This window comes from Choloepus didactylus, chromosome 7 (assembly GCF_015220235.1).
Source record: "Choloepus didactylus isolate mChoDid1 chromosome 7, mChoDid1.pri, whole genome shotgun sequence".
NCBI lineage: Eukaryota > Metazoa > Chordata > Mammalia > Pilosa > Megalonychidae > Choloepus > Choloepus didactylus.
The window spans coordinates 68,862,805-68,881,658 of NC_051313.1; the positions used below are offsets into that span (position 1 = coordinate 68,862,805).

General features: G+C 35.1%; 1 protein-coding gene across 11 annotated transcripts in view; it reads left to right on the forward strand.

The window, feature by feature from the left end:
• Positions 1–18,854, forward strand: part of SNAP91 (synaptosome associated protein 91) — a 174,894-nt gene that overhangs the window by 36,227 nt on the left and 119,813 nt on the right. For all 11 annotated transcript variants that reach the window (XM_037843777.1, XM_037843781.1, XM_037843786.1 and 8 more), the window contains exons 3-6: positions 13,351–13,493; positions 14,143–14,218; positions 15,033–15,135; positions 18,447–18,540. In XM_037843777.1, the coding sequence (XP_037699705.1) occupies positions 13,351–13,493; positions 14,143–14,218; positions 15,033–15,135; positions 18,447–18,540 (416 nt within the window). The remainder of the gene's footprint in view (positions 1–13,350; positions 13,494–14,142; positions 14,219–15,032; positions 15,136–18,446; positions 18,541–18,854) is intronic.

Sequence of the window (18,854 nt, forward strand, 5' to 3'; positions counted from 1 at the left end):
TGAGTGCTGAATACTCTGTAGAAGCACAGAAGCGTGTGATTTTGAGAAGCAGTGAGATACTCATAGGATGTAAGAACTGGAAGACATAGAGATCATGGGTCTGGTTCCTTTTGGGGTGTGTGTTTAGGTTGTAGCAGTTAGAATGCTTTTACCTACAAGTAACAAAATACTCCAACTAAGGCTTAGCAAATAAGATCATTTGCTATCTCCCTTAACAACAAGTCTGAAGGTGGTATAGGTCTAGGCTTTGATTTGCAGCTCAGTGATACCATCATAGACCCAGGTGCTTCCCATATTTCCTCTCTGCCATCTTTAGCTTGTTGATGAAATCTGTCTTGTCTCAAGATGGCCACAATGTTATTTGCAAGCACAACTACATCCACTGAAGGAGAGCAGACATTTTTCCACTCTGTTTGTTACATCATTCTGTCTAATACAAAGGGAAGAGTTTTCCCAGGTGACCCCAACAGAATCTGCTCACATGTCCATGTGTAGCTACAAGAGAAGCAGGAAAAGTATTTTATCTGGAATTCGGGGCCTTCATTGGAGATGGGGGTGGGAGGTGGATTATTCCAGTACAGAAGAAGAGGTAAGGAAATAGCTCTTGGTGAGGCAACAATGTCTTTCATTTGTGCTGAACCCAAAAAGAAAAACTTAGCTTCTGAATTATCATCATCATTATCTTTTTGTATTACTCATATTGAAAGAATTTGTTTCATTTCACAAATGTAAAATGTAGGTATGAGCTCTGTGATGTTAACTGCCAGGAAGAACAGGAGAAAGAGAAGAAGGGAGGGAGGAAAAAAGAAAGAAAAACTGTACAAATTTTAAAGAATTACCCTTAATACTACTTTGGTATATTTATCAGCTCATGTTACAAATACCCTGAGCTATTACAGTGTGTTAGGAATGTTTAAAAATTGCATTAGTGTGGACACGGGCTTCTCATTTTCTTTTTTACGGAAGCTCAAGTTTAGACAGTGATTGTAATATAAAAGAACGGCCAATCTTTGTTCCTCTTTTTTGGCATTCAGTCTAAGGAAAATTGCTGTCCTAGTGAGCTTCGGCAGAATCATGTAATTACACTTGGAGAAAGATTTTAAAATGAAATAGAGGATGCCTTTCTAAATTTAGACAGATCATAAAAATATACATAACAATGGAATAGAAAATACCTCTTTTTAATTTGGCAGTTCAGTTGTGTTCAGTAAGAGTGATAAAAAGAAATAGGACTCTAATACCTACCATCAATTTTAGTATGAATGTGTTTTTAGAGTGGAACAGATAAGTCTATGCCATTCATAGCCTTCTGATATTTATTAAGTATCTTGCATATGTCAAATCCTGTGTTAAGTACTAGAGATCCAAAGATGTGGATATGACCTCATTCCTACCTATCGGACCTTTAGAGCCAAGGGAGTGGAGATGTGTAAACTAAAAATTATTATTCTATATAATAAGGATTATGATAGGGGTGTGTGAGGTAAGGATTAGCACAAATAATGGTGTCTTTCCTAAAATGTAGTTAATATTGTCCTCATTTCTAGTTGAAAAAAATAGAGCCTCAGAGTGGTTAAATTAACTTGTCCATAAGTAGCCCAGTCAGGATTTGTGCTAGGTCTGGGACCCCAAGTCCAGTGTCTTTGCCCTACTCTGCATGGAAGAGAAAATCAAAGCCTCTCTTCCATTTGAGGGCAATATCAGAAAAGAATTCATGGAGGATATAGTATTTGAAATGGGCAGTGAGAGATGAAATCTCAAAAGGCAGAGGGAGGGTGAGGCAGAGACGTTCTAGAAAGAATAGCATGAAGAAGGTGTAAATGTAATTTCCTTGCAGCAAAAGTTACAACAGGGAAAACATTAGGCAGGAAGCTGAGTCTTCCATGAAAAGCCTTATATTTAAGGTTGAGCTGTTTTTATTTAATTCCGTGGGTAGCAGAACTACCGCTCATCTCCTCTCCACCCTCAGGAAGATTTTAAGCAGGTGAGTATTGTGATCAGAAGGGTACACTTGGGCAGTTAATTTTCCTCAAGCATATGGAGTTGGGTTGCAGATAATCCAGAGAAGAGGCTGTAGAACAGCCCAAGCAAGGTAATGAGGACTCCATCAGGTATTTCCTTTTCAAGTAGTTCGAGTGATTAAGAGTTTCACATAGTGTGGGAAAAAGTAGGTGTGCTGGTTTGTCTCTATTATGTTCCCCAGAAAAAGCCATATTCTTTGATTCAATCTTGGGGCAGCTTGAGTAATCTTTCTGATTAGGTGTGACCTCTTAATTGAGTTTCCATGGAGATGTAACTCACCCAACTGTGGGTAATACCTTTGATTAGATTATTTCCATGGAGGTGTTACTCCACCCATTCACTGTGGGTCTTGATTAAATCACTTGGGCCCTATAAGAGCTCAGACAGAAGGAGTTCAGTGCTGCAGCCAAGAGAGACATTTTGGAGATGGCTATTGAAAGTAGACTTTTACTAGTCCAGAGTTTGCCTGGGAGAAACTAAGTGAACACCCCCAGATGCCTAGAGAGAAACGTCCTGGGAAAAAGCCATTTTGAAACCAGAACCCTGGAGCAGACCCCAGCCATGTGCCTTCCCAAGCTGACGGAGATTTTCTGGACGCCGTTGATGTTCTTCAGTGAAGGTACCCTATTGTTGCTGCCTTAGTTTGGACACTTTTATGGCCTTAGGACTATAACTTTGTAACCAAATAAACCCCCTTTATAAAAGCCAATCCATTTCTGGTATTTTACGTAACAGCAGCATTAGCAAACCGGAACAGTGGGTGACCATGAATTCAAGAGTTGTTAAAGTTTGTTGTTGTTCTCTTATTTTAATGAACAATTATTTACGATTCCTTAAAGTTGTTTTCTACTTATATGTATTTCTTATATATACATATGTATCATATACATATATGTATATATAGAAATATATATATGACTCAGAGATTTTCTAAGATAAGCTTTCAATTGCTTAAAACTACCAAAAAAGAGACACTAATACTTTGTGGCAAGGTGGAGTATTTACCCTCCTGCCTGAAACAACTGAAACTGGACAAAGCTTATCAAATAACTGTTTTCAATGTACTGGACATTAGGCAAGAAGGACAGTGATCCCTGAGAGTCTCTCAGCTTACTGCCATGAGAAAGTTCCCAGGACATGGGCACAGGGAAGAGGAATCCAGCTGGGTGAAAGTTGTGGAAATGAAACTGCTTCTTTGAGAAGCTTGGCAAAATTGAAAAGCCTTTAGCTGGACTGATCATAAGAGAGAGAAGACATAAATTACCAATATCAAGAATGAGGGAGGTGACATTACTTCTGATTCCACAGTTATTGAAAGGACAATAAGGGAATACTGCAAATAAGTTTATGTCAATAAATTTAACAACTTAAATGAAAAGGAAAAATACCTTGAAAGACAGAAACTGCCAGTGTGCACTCAAAAAGAAAAAGATAACTGAATAGCTCTATATCTATTAAAGAAATGAATTTGTGGGAAAATATTCTGACATAGAAAGCTTTGAGCCTAGATGGCATCACTGATGAATTCTACCAAATATTTTTTAGAAAGAAATAATACCAATTCTACATAAAGACTTTTAGGACAATTAAACATGAGACAGTATTTCCCATGTATTTTATGAAGTTAGCATTACTCTGATACCCAAACCAGACAAAGACATTACAAGAAAAGGAAACTAAGGGCCAATATCCTTCATGATCATAGATGTAAAAATTCTTAAAAATATATTAGCAAATCAAATCCAACATATATAGAAAGATAAAACATCATGGCCAAGGAGATTTATCCCAGCAATGCAAGGTTGGTTTAACATTCTAGAATCAATTGATGTAATTCACCATAAAAACAGACTGAAAAAGAAAAATCATATTATCTTCTCAGTAGATTCAAATAATATATTTGACAAAGTCCAGTATGCATTCATGATTTAAAAACACTCTTAGCAAACTAGAAAAAGAAGAGAACTCCCTTAACCTGATAGAGAACATCTATCAATAACCTACAACTTACATCATACTTTATAGAGAAAGACTGAATGCTTTCCCCCAAGATCAGGAACAAGATGTCCTCTTTCTTCATAGGAAAAAAGAAAAAAAAGGGACAATGTATTTAGGTAGCAAATAAGCTGAGGAAAAGCACATGAGAAAATGTGCAATCGTATTAGTCCAGAGGAAAATGCAAATTAAAACCACAATGAGATACCACTATACAACAGTTAGAATGGCACAAAATAAAAAGATTGACCATATCAAGTGTTGACAGAGTGTAGAGCAACTGGAACTCTCCTACACTGCTGGTGGGAATGTAACATGATATGTTCACTTTGTAAGTAGTTTGGCAGTTTCTTAAAATTAAATATTCACTTCCAGATGATTCAGCCATTCTGCTCTTAGGTATTTACCCAAGAGAAGTAAAAGTATATTTCCGTACAAATTCTTATACACAAATGTTCATCACACCTTTATTTGTAATAGACAAAAACTAGGGAAAAAAATGTTCATCCACAGGTGAATGGATAAACTATTTTTGTGTATCCATATAATGGAATACACTTTGGCAATAAAAAGGGATGTACTGTTGATACACACAACATGGATGATAAACTGGGTGAAAGAAGCAAGGTCCTCTCCCAAAAGGATGATTACGTTTATATAAAATTTAGAAAATGTAAACTAATTGTATTGACTGAATGCAAATCTGGTTGCTAAGGGATAACCGGAGAGGGAAATGGGGAGGGGTGGGAACAAGGGATTATAAAAGGGCATGAGGAAACCTTGGGGGGTGATGGATATTGTCTTAATTGTGGTAGTTTCATGGGGGTGTATATGTGTCAAAACATATCCAATAATATATTTTATATATGTAGTTTTTTGTATGTCAGTTATACCTCAGTATAACTGTTTTAAAAACTACCGAAGAGATACCAGATTTGCTTTCCCAAAATCAGCTAAAACATCGAATTTCAAGGAATTCAAATAACAGATAATTAGCATTTATAGTATCACAATTGCCAAGAATGTTTCATTCTGCATTTTTATGTGTATTCCTTGTGTTTAATTTTGAAACTCTTAAAATGGAAGTCCTTTATTTGATTTGGATGTAGAACAGTAGAAATACATATAAACTACTGGTGGGAACATAAATTGGTACAATCATTATGTAAAAAAAGAAATGTAAAGTTAAATATTGTGCATACCTTACAGTCTAGCAAATCTCCCTCTAGATATATACCCTGAACAGCAGTTCTCAAGCTTTTTTGTATCAGGACTCCTTTATATTCTTTATTGAGGAATCCTGTGAGTTTTTGTTTACATGGGCTATAGCTATAGATATGTACTATATTAGAAATTAAAACTGAGAAAGTTTTAAAATATTTATTAATTCATTTTACAATAACAATAATCAGTGTGTTAACTTGTTAACATAAATAACACTTTTTAGGGGAAATAACTATTTTCCAAAACAAAAGAACTAGCAAGGGAGTGGTACCGTTTAACATTTTTGCAAATCTCTTTAATTGTTTGCTCAGTAGAAGACAGATGGAGTTTCATATCTGTTTTTGTATTCAATCTGTTGGATTATGTTGTTTTGATTGAAATGTATGAAGAAGATATGGCTCATAAGGATATATAGTTGGAAAGGGGAGAACTATTTTAATAGTCTTTTCAGAAAATTGTAGATATTATTCTTTGATACTACACCAAAACTCTCCAAGTAGTAGTTTCTTAAAGATAAGTTATGAGGTTGAATTAGAAATCACATCAGTAAAGTTTTTGCACTCTGTTACATTAGAATCCTTTGGTCTATCTTGTTTTACCTATGCATGATTTTGTAACATTATGTACTAGTCATTGGAAAATATTGGTCCACTAATTTGTTCATATCTTCCAGATGTTGACATACTTCATTATACAGTGTCAACAAACGATATACATTAACGTCACCAATAATCTTATCAGAAAAGTCTTGAAAAACTGGGAAGCTGTCAAGGTTATTGTGGCAGTCGCCGGTTTTCCAAAATTCTAATTTTCACTTGGCAGTTCAAATTTTATCATTGGCAACCAATACTGTCATTTGTTTACTTTGAAGTGACAGGCTTACATTATTTTTGAGAAAATATCTGAATCACCATGATTTGAAGTTTGTCAGTTGTTCTTTCAAGTAAAAATGGTGTATCATGAAAAGAGTTGTTAGTTTAGCTTACAATTCAAACAATCCCTTTTCCTCAAGACAACTGTTCATGTTTGTTATGTAGCAGAAGTGCTTTATGTGTACTGCTCATTTAGTCATGTAGAACAGTGTTGACAAATATTTTCTGTAAGGAGTCACAGTAAGTATTTTAGGCTTTGTGGACAATTGAGTTGAGTGTTGCAGCTACTGAACTATATCACTGTAGTGCAAAAGCAGTCAGAGGAAGTATGTAAACGGATATGGCTATGTTCCAATAAAACTTTATTTGTTAAAACAGGAAGTAGGCCAGATTTACCCAGCAGGCTGTAGTTTGCCAACCCCTGAAATAGAATATTAAAAAGATGAGAGCTTTAGGGTCAAAATTCAGTAAAATTAGTAACTTGTGCTACTTCATGAAGGATATTCTTAGTAAAACTGGCTTTCTCTTTTTATTTTTTTTATGGCGAGTGCAGGCAATGAAAACTACTGTGATTAAGATTTGGTGCTGCTGCCTTGGTGCCAGCAGTTTTAACTGCCATTGCTTTTACATCAGATGATATGTAAAAGAGTGTTTGTAGCAGCATTATTCATAATAACAGAAATCTGTAACAGTTCAAATCATTGACAGGAGAATAGATAAATATTTTAAACTGGAATATCAGAGAAATTAATATAATAGAGCTACATGTGACATTACGGAAGAAACTTACAAATGAAATACGAAATGAATAGCACACATTGCGGAAGACATTATGCTTTATGATACTATTTCTATAAAGATCAAAAGCAGGCAAAATTAGTAGTATTACGTAGAGATAGTAGAACATAAAATAGTTTTGTTTTAAAGGTAAAATTTATTTTAACAGTTAAATGTTCATTGACTTCTCGCTTATGCACATGTGTGTTTGTAAATTACATTTATATTCCATAAATGGAATATGCATATGTTTTATCCATTGCTTTTTTACTCAACAGTATGCCGTATATCTCTTTCAATGTCAATACAAAAAGATGATGTGCATCATATTTTTAATAGCTGCATTGTATTTGTTAATTAGATCTGTTATAGATTATTTTAAAAATCACCTATTGATGGATGTTTAGGAATATCCTCTGCAGCATTTGGACAGTGTTGCCTATTCATACTTTCTCCTAAAAATGTTTCTTCCCTTGGTTTCTGTGATGCCACATTTTCTTGGTTTTCTTCTCTTTGCTCCTTCTGATTCTTTTATGGTTCTTCTAACTTACACATGCTGTATATGTTGGTGTGTCTTAGGACTTAAACCCAGGCCCTCTTCTCCTGACTGATTTCAACCAGTCCTATGGAGTCAATGGCCATCCACATGTTGGAGTTTCTCAGTTCTTTACCTCCAGCTTAGAATTGTGCCTGAGTGCCAGATCTATAAACCAACTGTTTACTGAATGTCTTTGCTTGGATATATCACAAGGACATCAAGCTTATCTTCTCCCACCCTCAGTGGAGAGGGGGCAATTTGTATTCTTTTCTCATGTATCTCTCTTAAAAAATGGTTTTGAGGTATAATTTTCGTACAGTAAAGTTGCACAGATTGTAAGTGTTCAGCTCAATTAACTTAAGTCAATATATATAATACAACTTAAGTGAAGCTATATAACTTTTCTAGCAACTCAGAAGGCTTCCTTATCTCTCCCAAAGATAACTACCTTTCTTTAACTATTACCATAGGTTATTTTTTCCTGTTTGTGTACCCCATATAAATGGAATTATATGACAGTAATTCTATTGTGTCTTTCTCTCAACATTATGTGAGATTTACCCATATTCTTATATGGAGCAGTAGTTTGTTCCTTTTCGTTGCTGTATTGTATTCCATTATATGAATAGAACATATTTATTATCCATTCTACTATATGTGGGCATTTGGGTTATTTCCTTTTTTGGAACTATTATGAGTAAACCTGTTTTGAACATACTTGAATATGAACTTTGGTGGACATAAGCACTCATTTTTGTTGAGTAAATACCCCAAAGTAGAATTTCTGGGTCATGGAGCTTTAGCTTTACTACATTCTTACAGTTTTCCAAAGTTGTTTTCCAACTTATACATCCACCTGCAATATATGGAAATTCTATTTGTTCCACACATTTGCTTTTAATTTTGGCCATTCTGTTGGGAGTAGTTGGGGATGTTTCACTGTGGTTTTAATTTGCATTTTCCCAGTAACTAATGAGGCTGAGCACATTTTAATGTGGTTATTGGTTATTTGGATAATCTCCCTCTTGAAGTGCCTGTTCATGTCTTTTTGGGCACCTTCTTTGATTCATTCCCACCCAAGTCAGTCTTTGGGTTACATAAATTCTGCCTTCTAATTAGGCTTCAAGTTTTCCCTCTTCTTTCACACTTCTATCAATCAGTACCATTTTATAAACAGTTCACTTTCATGTCTCCTCTGGGTTCCCGTTAATAGCCCCCTAATTGGCTCTAGTTCTGCATTCCCTCCCCAGTCCATTAAACAATGGAGTATTTTCCAAGTATTTAAAGAGTGAACATTCATTATAAGAGCTTAGTACATTAAAAATACAAAAATGTAATGAGTAGAGAATAATATATGAGCCATGTGAATATATATCACCTTAACATTTATAAATGGTTTAATTGTATTGGAACATATGCCAGTTTTTGTCAAGTTTCAAGATAGGAGAAAGGTCAGCTAAATTTGGTTAATTATATGTATGTGGTTTAGTTTGTGAATAGACGGTCTTATGGTATAAGTTTGTCATTTAAACCATTTGTATTTTAAATACTTCTCAGAAAGGAATTTGAGAAGTATTTAAATATGAAATTAATAGGAATTATAAAATGTATTCTAGATATGCCTAGCCTTTCTGGAAAATGGTAACAGTGATACTCAGAGTTGCATGTGACTTTTTTTCCAAACACATGCTGTGAATATCTGTAATTTTAAACTATTTTGCTATACGTTATGAAATATAGACCTGTACCATCCAGTACAGTAGCTATTGATGACATGTGGCTATTTACATATAAATTTTTATTAATTAAAATTAAATGAAATAAAAAAATTCAGTAACTCATGCACATTAGCCGCATTTCAAGGATTTAACAGCGACATTTTACTGGTGGCTACCATATTGGGTAGTGCACATACAGAAGATTTCCAGCATCACAAAAAGTTCTATACAGTGCTATATAGAGCATGCAGTAGTTGTGTGGCTAATTTGGACGAGAATGATTACAAACTCTATCACACAACTATGAATACTGCCACATATTTACAGTATTGGCTGTAGGTCAGAATTCACTACGAGAAGGCCCTCTTTGGCCAGACTCTAGAGTCTAGGCATTTAAGTATCTGAAGGCCCTTCTGTGTAGTTTAGTAGTCCTTCTACTTTTACTATCCTTTTCACACTACTAATCACCATCTTCTCACTCTTGGTGGATGAATTTACTTCTCAGAAGCATTATTCCTATCATCATTTTTTCATCTCTCCTCAAGAGCACCCATTTTTACCTCTATTCACGGTGTGACCCTCCTCTCTGAGGCTCACGTGCACTTCTGAGCCCTGGATGCCAAAGCTCATCCTGCCTCTAGACTTTTCCCCTTAAATTATCTATACTTTGTTTTCAGCCTCACCTCTTTTTGGCCTCTCCTTGACCTCAAACATGCTTAAATGGATCCTGTCTTTAAACAACAGAAAAAGCCTTTCCTTTGACCTTCTGCCCCTCACACCCAGTCTGTGCCTGAGCTTTATTTTCTTCACTACCAAAAGGAAGTGACAGCAATCTCCTTGTTGTACATTCTATTTTGTGGGCTTTAGCTTACTAGGACTTTCTGCAGTATTTGACACTAGTGACCTCTAATTGCTTCCTGAAACTTTGAAGGTGTCTTCTTAATTGGCTTCCAGAATTTGTTCACTTTTCTGGGCTTCTCTTTTACCACTCCTTTTACTCATTTTTCTTTAGTTCATTTCCTAAATGTTGATCTTTCTTAACATTTGAATGATTCTTCTTTCTTTTCTTAATTATACATGTAATTTTCATTGTTTTCTCTATGATCTTCTACTTGCATGGTTTCGGCTGTCATTTAATTGCTGGTGACTCCCAAATTTGTATCTAGACCATTGTTTTTCCTGAACTTAAGAATGTGTTTCCAGTCTCTGATCAAACATTTCAACTTAGATCTCTAACAGCTACTTCAAATCTCTCATGTCCAAAATAGTTTATTACATTTCCCTTGAAACCACTTTCCTCCTATTTTAGTAAATAGCAGTTACTGGACCTCAAACTAGAAATCTGAAATTGTACAAGATTCCTTTTTTTTTCCAACTCCAATATCCATCATTCCCCTGCAAATCCTGTCAGATACTCCTCCTAAATATCCCAACTCCCTTCATATCTCCCTTAGTCTCCACTGCCTTTTCATTAGTTCAGGTTCACCTCATCTCTGACTCTACCTGTGCTTTCTAACTTCAGTTTTCCCATCTTCTAGCATATCTTTCTAGAGAGGTAATTACTCTTTATCCTGTACGTCTTCTATACCTTGCAGAGAGTATTTAATACTGGGTGCAGAAAGTGTGAAAACCAAATTTTATTGATACTTTTCTGCTAAAAGACTTCCAGTGCCCTCCCTTTGTCCAATGGTGAAGTCCAAACTCTTTAATACCATATATGAAACTCCTTACTGGCCATTCTGTAATTCTTCAGCTTAAGTTCCTCCCCCTTACTCACACATACGTAGTCCCCAGACCACCACAGTTCTCCAAAGATGCACCACCTCTTACAGCTCCACACTTTGCCTATCTGTAGAGATGTCCTTTTTGCTATTTATAGCTGTCTCTGATGTATCCTTTCAGAATCCCACTCATCTGTCCCTTCTTCCCTATGAGGTCTTTCCTAAACCCCTCTGTATTCTCATAATGGAGGGTGCATATAACAATATCTGCAAACATTTATTTTAGGCACCTATTATGTTTAGACAGTTTGCAATACTTCTAAGATCCCTGAAAGGTAATAATTATTACTCCCATTATAAAGATGATGACTTGAGGCAAAGAGAGATTAATCAATTTGCCCAAGGTATATATCTAACCAGAGACTTAGCTAAGCTCTGGACCTGGGCACCAGACTTGGGCTCTTTCTGCTCTATAAGATTGTTGCTCCCTACCCTTCTCTTACAGGGATTTCCCTGTTATCTGAACATATATCCTCTGATCAGCAACACATTCCTACATCCCCAGGCTCAGTTCAATAAATAATTGGATAGAATTTGTGACTGACACAGAATTTCAGGTATAAAGTAGTCCGATGATATAGCCTCAGTAAACACTGGTATAGGGTAGTTATTTCTTCCTTTTCAAAGAACTGTTCAGTTGTATTTTGGGCTAAAACATTTTTGTATCGTTTGCTCCACAGATGTTTATTGTGCACAGTGCTCTGTGAAACATTGCTTAGGAAACAGACACAGGGTATGACTCTTTGCATCTTCAAGGAGATTTGGTATAGTAGAAACTTAAGACAAGTGCACATCTAATTTGAACACCCAGTGGATCAGAGTGCCACAGGTTTTGAAACAGAGAGAGGTCACTTGGGGCTGAACTTGAAAGGGACCAGGAAAGATTTCCTGAAGGACAAGTAGAATTCCAGTGAAGAAACATATTGGAGGAGGAGGGGATGTTGAGGTGATAGGAATGATAACTGGAATATAAAAATAAATGTAAAGTAAGAAATAAGCCTGGTTTGGTCCATTTATAATTCAGAAAAATTATGATACTCTTTTAGGAGTTGAGAGGTGTTTCAGTGATAATCAGTTTTGTAAAACCTTATTTATGGTGAAATATAATACAGAAGAAACAGAGAAATACCATAAAACAAACATATAGCTTAATGATTACTGAGAGTGGATTTGGAGTAGAGAAAGGGGTGGGTTTGTTTCTGCGTTTGTGGTACAGAACTGGGTATCACATGCACTTCCCTCCAGGGCGGGTGTGGCCTGTAATAGAAGCCTTGCAGTATCCGCTGTCCTCCAGAGGCCATCCCCATGCTGTCCTAGGGTGGCTTAGCTCTTGAACCGTAGCACACGGTCTCTCATTGCCTTCACCCGTTAACAGCACTAACCTCTTTTTCTGAATGCTGGGCACCCCCTGTTGGCCAAAACATTATTTTTCCCTGAGGTACTCAGGAATCATCCTAATAATATGTAGATGTGGACAGTGAATGTACTATGAAGGTTTATTCTCTCATAAACTCAACTCAAAGCATAGTAATTGAATGTATGCATGATGTTCTATGAAAGCTTAGATGGGTGTAGTAGAATTCTCTTCTCTATTGCTACTTGCTCTCATTCTGCCATTCATGTGACAAATGTGTTTAGCAGCACTCATAAAAATTAAAATCCAGGCAAAGTATGCTTTTTAGCTCTAGTGTTTTAAAAAATACATATTAGCTTACAAGGGGTGACAGTGTGATTGGGAAAACCCTGTGGATTGCACTCCCTTTATCCAGTGTATGGATGGATGAGTAGAAAAATGGGGACAAAACCTAAATGAAAAATAGGGTGGGATGGGGGGGTGGTGATTTGGGTCGTCTTTTTTTATTTTTATTTTTTATTCTGATTCTGATCTTTCTGGTGTAAGAAAAATGTTCAAAAATAGATTGGGGTGATGAATGCACAATTATAAGATGGTACTGTGAACAGTTTACTGTACACCATGAGTGATTGTATGGTATGTGAATACATTGCAATAAAACTGAATTTATAAAAAAATACATATAAATGACTGCCTTCAGTGGTGTATAGAATAAGTACCCATGTGTTTGAGACATTGTGCTAGGAGTGATAACAAAGATAAACATGAGCCACAGCTCTCCTGGAGTTTATAATTTAAAAGGTAGCAAAGGTATCAGCAAACAGATAAAATATAGAAGAGGGTACAGTAGAGAACTCAATAGAAAAAATGAGCTCAAGAATAAATAAATGGTTGTGCAAATAATGTACTTATGTGTCCATGTGTAAGAATATTAGTTTCATTTTTAACATTACAAGCTATTGTGAAAGTAATTTTGAAGTCAGGTTTTAGTAAACTGGCTTAAATGTTAAAATTTCGAGGTGAATTTTTATTGATTATTATCATTGATAAATATCTTCTGTTTTCATAGATTTGATCCAGGCTACCAACGAGACCAATGTTAACATTCCTCAGATGGCTGACACGCTCTTTGAGCGGGCCACAAACAGTAGCTGGGTGGTTGTATTTAAAGCTTTAGTGACAACACATCATCTCATGGTGCATGGAAATGAGGTAAACTAAGTAAATGTAACTTTTCTTTGGCTGGGGAGAAGGCTTTTACGGAAGAGCATCGTAATGACTTAAGGCTCTTTGAATTTTCACCAATTAGGAGAAAAAGAAGAGGAAATCTATAGAACAAAGTTATCTGGAGTATGATTTTAATCATCCATTTAGCTGATTTTCAAAGAATAACTTTTAAGATAGACATTGTCTTAGAAATATTGAAGTATTAGATATACTGGTAACTAAAATGTATAAACCATATGAACATATTAGTTGGCAGAAATGTTAGAAGAAAGGAACAATAAAATTATTTTCCCCAAAGGGAAATATTCCTTTGTGTGAAAATTGCTTTCAGAAAAATGTTTAATTTTGGAAAATATGGAAAAAATAAAAATTATTCATTTTATTGGATGCCTACTGAGTCCTATTGAATTGCAGTGTTACCTTTATATGCAGAAATGGAAGATCATGTAATCTAATTCTAATACAATGAATGTTGTTCAGTCTTCCCCACGCCTACCTCAAAGTCAGCAGAATAGGAAGCCTTATAACTGAATAAAAGGGATTGCAATGAGAATTTGTAATAAAATTTCCTTTAGTATCAGAAATTATTTAAAGGTAAGAAAATTGGTGATTAATTCAAGTTTTTGTTTTTCAGAGATTTATTCAGTATTTGGCTTCTAGAAATACACTATTTAATCTCAGCAACTTTTTGGACAAAAGTGGATCCCATGGTGAGGTTATTTCTGTAATATGTTTTAATGAATGGGTATCATAGACACAGACCTGATAGACTTAAATTTTACAATTTTTTGCTATTGCTTTTGAAAAGCAGGATTTTTTAAATTTTTTAAAAAGGAGTCATTAATCCAAAATATGGGAACTGATAGCACCAGTATAAATTTAAGAAAAAATGTAAAAATAACTCTATAAAAGTAGCTTTACAATATTTAATTCTAGGTAACTCAGCATATAAAATATGTTAATTTTTTCTGTAATTTTCAATGTTTATCTTAAAAAGTAACAGTGGATATGCTAAGCCCACAAGTGTTTGTTTATGAAGGTGGAGAAGATAGGAAATGAAAAATGCTTTTCCATTTAAAAAAAGTGATCTCAATATTAAAGAAATTTTCTTTGTAAATTAATTGGGTTTGAAGTGTGCAATCATTTGTTCATTCATCAAATTTATGGTTTGCCTGCTATGTGTAAGGCAAGTATACCAAGTAAGTGAATGATTATCAATTGGCTAAATGTGTTAAGTATGAAACAGGCTTTATTTAAAACAGTCAACAAAAATGCTAGGAAAAATCAGAAAAGACATATTCTGTACAAGGATATTAGAATAACTAAGTTTGAAAAGTCTTGGAATGCCTCACACAGAAAGTGTTTTTGTCTGCACATAGCGGATTTTAAATGAGATCTACAGCTGATACACTTCTTGACCTCATTCTAGAACTATCTAAATTTGGGTAGTTAAAATTTTGTTACTACACAAAGCATTATTGAAGATATTTTATTAATCAGTTTTATTCCTCCTTTCTCACACAGGTTATGATATGTCTACCTTTATAAGGCGATACAGTAGATATTTGAATGAAAAGGCTTTTTCTTACAGACAGATGGCATTTGATTTTGCCAGAGTGAAGAAAGGGTATGTTTTTCCTTTCTTATGTTTGTTTGAGTCCTTGATGCATGCTTAATTTATTTTAACTGAACTTAAATGCCAATTTTGACATGAAAGCCTAGCCGTTAATCACCTGAAAAAAAGAAATGCAATAAATAATAATGTAGAAATTTGCCTTGAGATTGCAGTATGCATTACTTTACTTATATTTCCATGCAGAAACAAACCCCAGTTTGTGCTCAGAGTTGACACGGGCAAACATTTTATTTGTCAAAATTAATTCAAAATTCTTAAACACACACACATATATATATACCTTTAAATAACTGAAGATAGAGAGAATTAAGGCAAGGTTCATTAAAAGTACAGTGTCTATTGATAGTGACGGCTATTTTAATATGTTCTGATTGAGGTGAAACTGAACTTGGCTGTGTGGTAGATATCTATGGTTGAGAGGTAATACTGTCCTGGAACACACACACACATATATGACTCTTAGAACTTGAAAAATATCTTATTCCTAGAGTTTTATTGCCAGCAACATAAGATAATATTATTGATGTTAACAAAGAGAGGGTACTAAGTTGAGAGTAAAGATACTGAAAAATTTTTATGGAAGATTTAAATCTATATAAGCAAATGTGTGTCATCTGGAATGAAACCCTTATAGGAAACTCTCAACTTCTAAGGAGTCCCTTTCCTAGATATTGCTGCCTGGATTTCACTGCCAGATATGTTGGTTAAGAAGTGGGATGGAACAACTGGTTGTGTCTCCAGTGAAGATTCTCTTCCTATTCAAAAAATACAATTGTTGTACTTTAATGTATAAATTATCTTTTTAAACTTATAGCATTTTTTTAGCATGGTGCACATCAAGGACTGCATTTAAAACATGCAACATATTACATTCTTAATATATGGAATATAGATATTTTCATTTTAGCAGTTTTCAGTTATACAGTTAAATTATTAATTCAAACCGTTTTAATTAGACACTCATCAAAATTTTGCCTCTGTGAGGCAGAACCAGGTGGGTAGTGCTCTAGGACAGAGGACCTGCAGAAGCAGATGGTGTTTGCTACCAAGAAGACTGACTGTGGAGAGTGAGACATAGAGGAAGTGGGATCCCTATCCAGGAAAGGGAGCCGGAATCAGGCTGAAGTAGAGAACTGGGGCGGGAGCGTCAGCCTAGAGGGATTAGATAAAGATGTAAGCAGAGAATAGAAGGAATGTCAGCAGCAAAGGGGGCCAAAGAAGGGAGAGAGGGTTACAGTGGGTGATACTACCTCAAGATTTCGGAAAGAAGTCATCAGAAACCAAGCACCTACAGTGTATGAGTGACCTCTTTAATTTCATAATATATGGAATTAAAATTACATGTATGTGTTTTTATTAAATATCCAAAATTGTTGGTTTAATCTGAGTCTTTTATTTAGTGATTTATCTTAATGTAACATGGGATGTACTACAACTTATTTGTATTAATATTCCTCATTTATATTAATTAACATTTTAATTTATAACACAGAAGATAAATACCATGCATGGGGGAAATCTATACATAGCATTACATTTAATTATATATATGTCCAAGCTCTGTGCTTGGCATATTATAGGTGTTCAAATATTTGTTCCATGAGTGCTTTTCTGGCAACTCTAATCATGGGGAAATTTTAACATCAAAAATGAGGTAGAGCAGCATATTGCAGAAGACATGATGACTCAAATATTAAATATTATATATTCTATTGGTATCTTGGCAATCACCATTACTATTTAGCATTATTCCAGATTTCTTGTGAATGCAATACAACACTTGGAAACACACAAAAGAAACCACTATTTACAAATAATAGTACCCTCTTTAGAGTTAGAGTTAAGTGGCAGACTACAAGATAAATGTGAAAGCATTTTACATATATATTTATCAGCAAAAGCTAATTAAGTATTTAAGAAACAGATCCCATTACCAGTGGCAATAAAAACATTAAATATCCAGAACTAAACCTCCAAATTAATGTGTCAGACCTATATGAAAAGAGTGATAGCCGACCTAACCTTGGTTTTGTACTTCTTTTTTATCATGGTGGTAAAAAATATAAATTGCCTATTCAAAATAAATTAGTTTCTTATAAAATTAGGATCTTCCCTTCATTCCCTTCAGCTTAGAGGTGATTCTAGTTCATATGCCTTTCTCCCTCAAACTCCTTACCTGACCCTGAGAAACCATTGCTGATGTTCCCAGCTGTATTGTGGCCTCTCCTCAATAAGGCCACAGCCTTGTAAGAAACTTTTGTACCACAGTATGGGTACATGGGATACTTTGGGATGCTTCTCCCATCTCTGGAGTGGGAGAGACCCTGAAAGTAGCCATCGTTAGCATGGTCAACCCACCTAGGAATCTTCATCTGCTATTGCAATATTGCCACTGCTCGACCATCACTGGATGAAGGGGCATGCTAAAAGGATGCCTGTAGATGTTAGAGGCCTGTAGATGGGTTCAGGGTGCAGTGGCACCTCTGGCTCATCCCCTGGCACCAACCTCTAGTCAAATTGCCTGCAGCTAGTTAAACTCTTATCATCATTTGAGCAAAGCTGTGCATATCATCATGCATTTTTCTTCACTCAATGATTAGTAGCATAAACTGCGTACTCTCAGTCTTAAAGGATTTTGTAGACTTCCAAGATATGTTTTCTCTCTTTCTCAAACAAACAGAAAACCTGGATTTTTAATATTATTAGTTCTGTTATGGATTTAGAAAAATCCAATCAAAAATTCCATTCAGCTCTTTGATCCAGACCATATTGCTTTCCTCCTGATGCAAATAGAAACATAGGGTTACCTGTATGGTTGAGGAAAAAGAGGGGATAAGAGGGAGTACATAGATAGAGGAAATAACCTCTTAAAGTCTCAAAAATAATTCTACCACACACTTCCTTTATCCAGTGTATGGATGGATGAGTAGGAAAATGGGGACAAAAACTAAATGAAAAATAGGGTGGGATGGGGGGAATGATTTGGGTGTTCTTTTTTACTTTTATTTTTTACTTTTATTTTTATTCTTTCTGGAATAATGAAAATGTTCAAAAAATCTATTAGGGTGATGAATACACATCTATATGATGGTACTGTGAACAGTTGATTGTATACTATGGATGATTGTATGGTATGTGAATATATCTCAATAAAACTGAATTTTAAAAAACATATAGTAAAAAAAAATCATTTCACCAGAGGTACAAGGAAATCGAAGGGGAAAACAGCTTAAAACAAGGCATGTATTCTTGACTTTTCCACATACAAGGAAGTTTTATCCTTCTCTTTTTTTAAATTGTAGGGCTGATGGTGTAATGAGGACAATGGCTCCTGAAAAGCTACTAAAGAGTATGCCAATACTGCAGGGACAAATTGATGCACTGCTTGAATTTGATGTACGTATGTCACCATAAAATACTTCGTACACAATCAATATTGTCTTTAATTTGAAGATGGACTACAGGTAAAACCCAGGATTTCCTCCGGAAGCAGCTTTCAATCTGCTAGATGATTTAAGATTTAAGGGTGTAAAACACTGTGGAGATGATTTTGGTTCCCCAGATTTTCTAAGTGGTGTTTGCTTAAATCATGAATAAAAAAAAATGTGAGTGGTTCACTCTCAGAATCCCATGTTCTGAGCAACATGGCAACCTCCTATTGTGTTTGACAGGATGAAGTAGCTGCAATGTGTATTTTCAGGCAGCTAAGT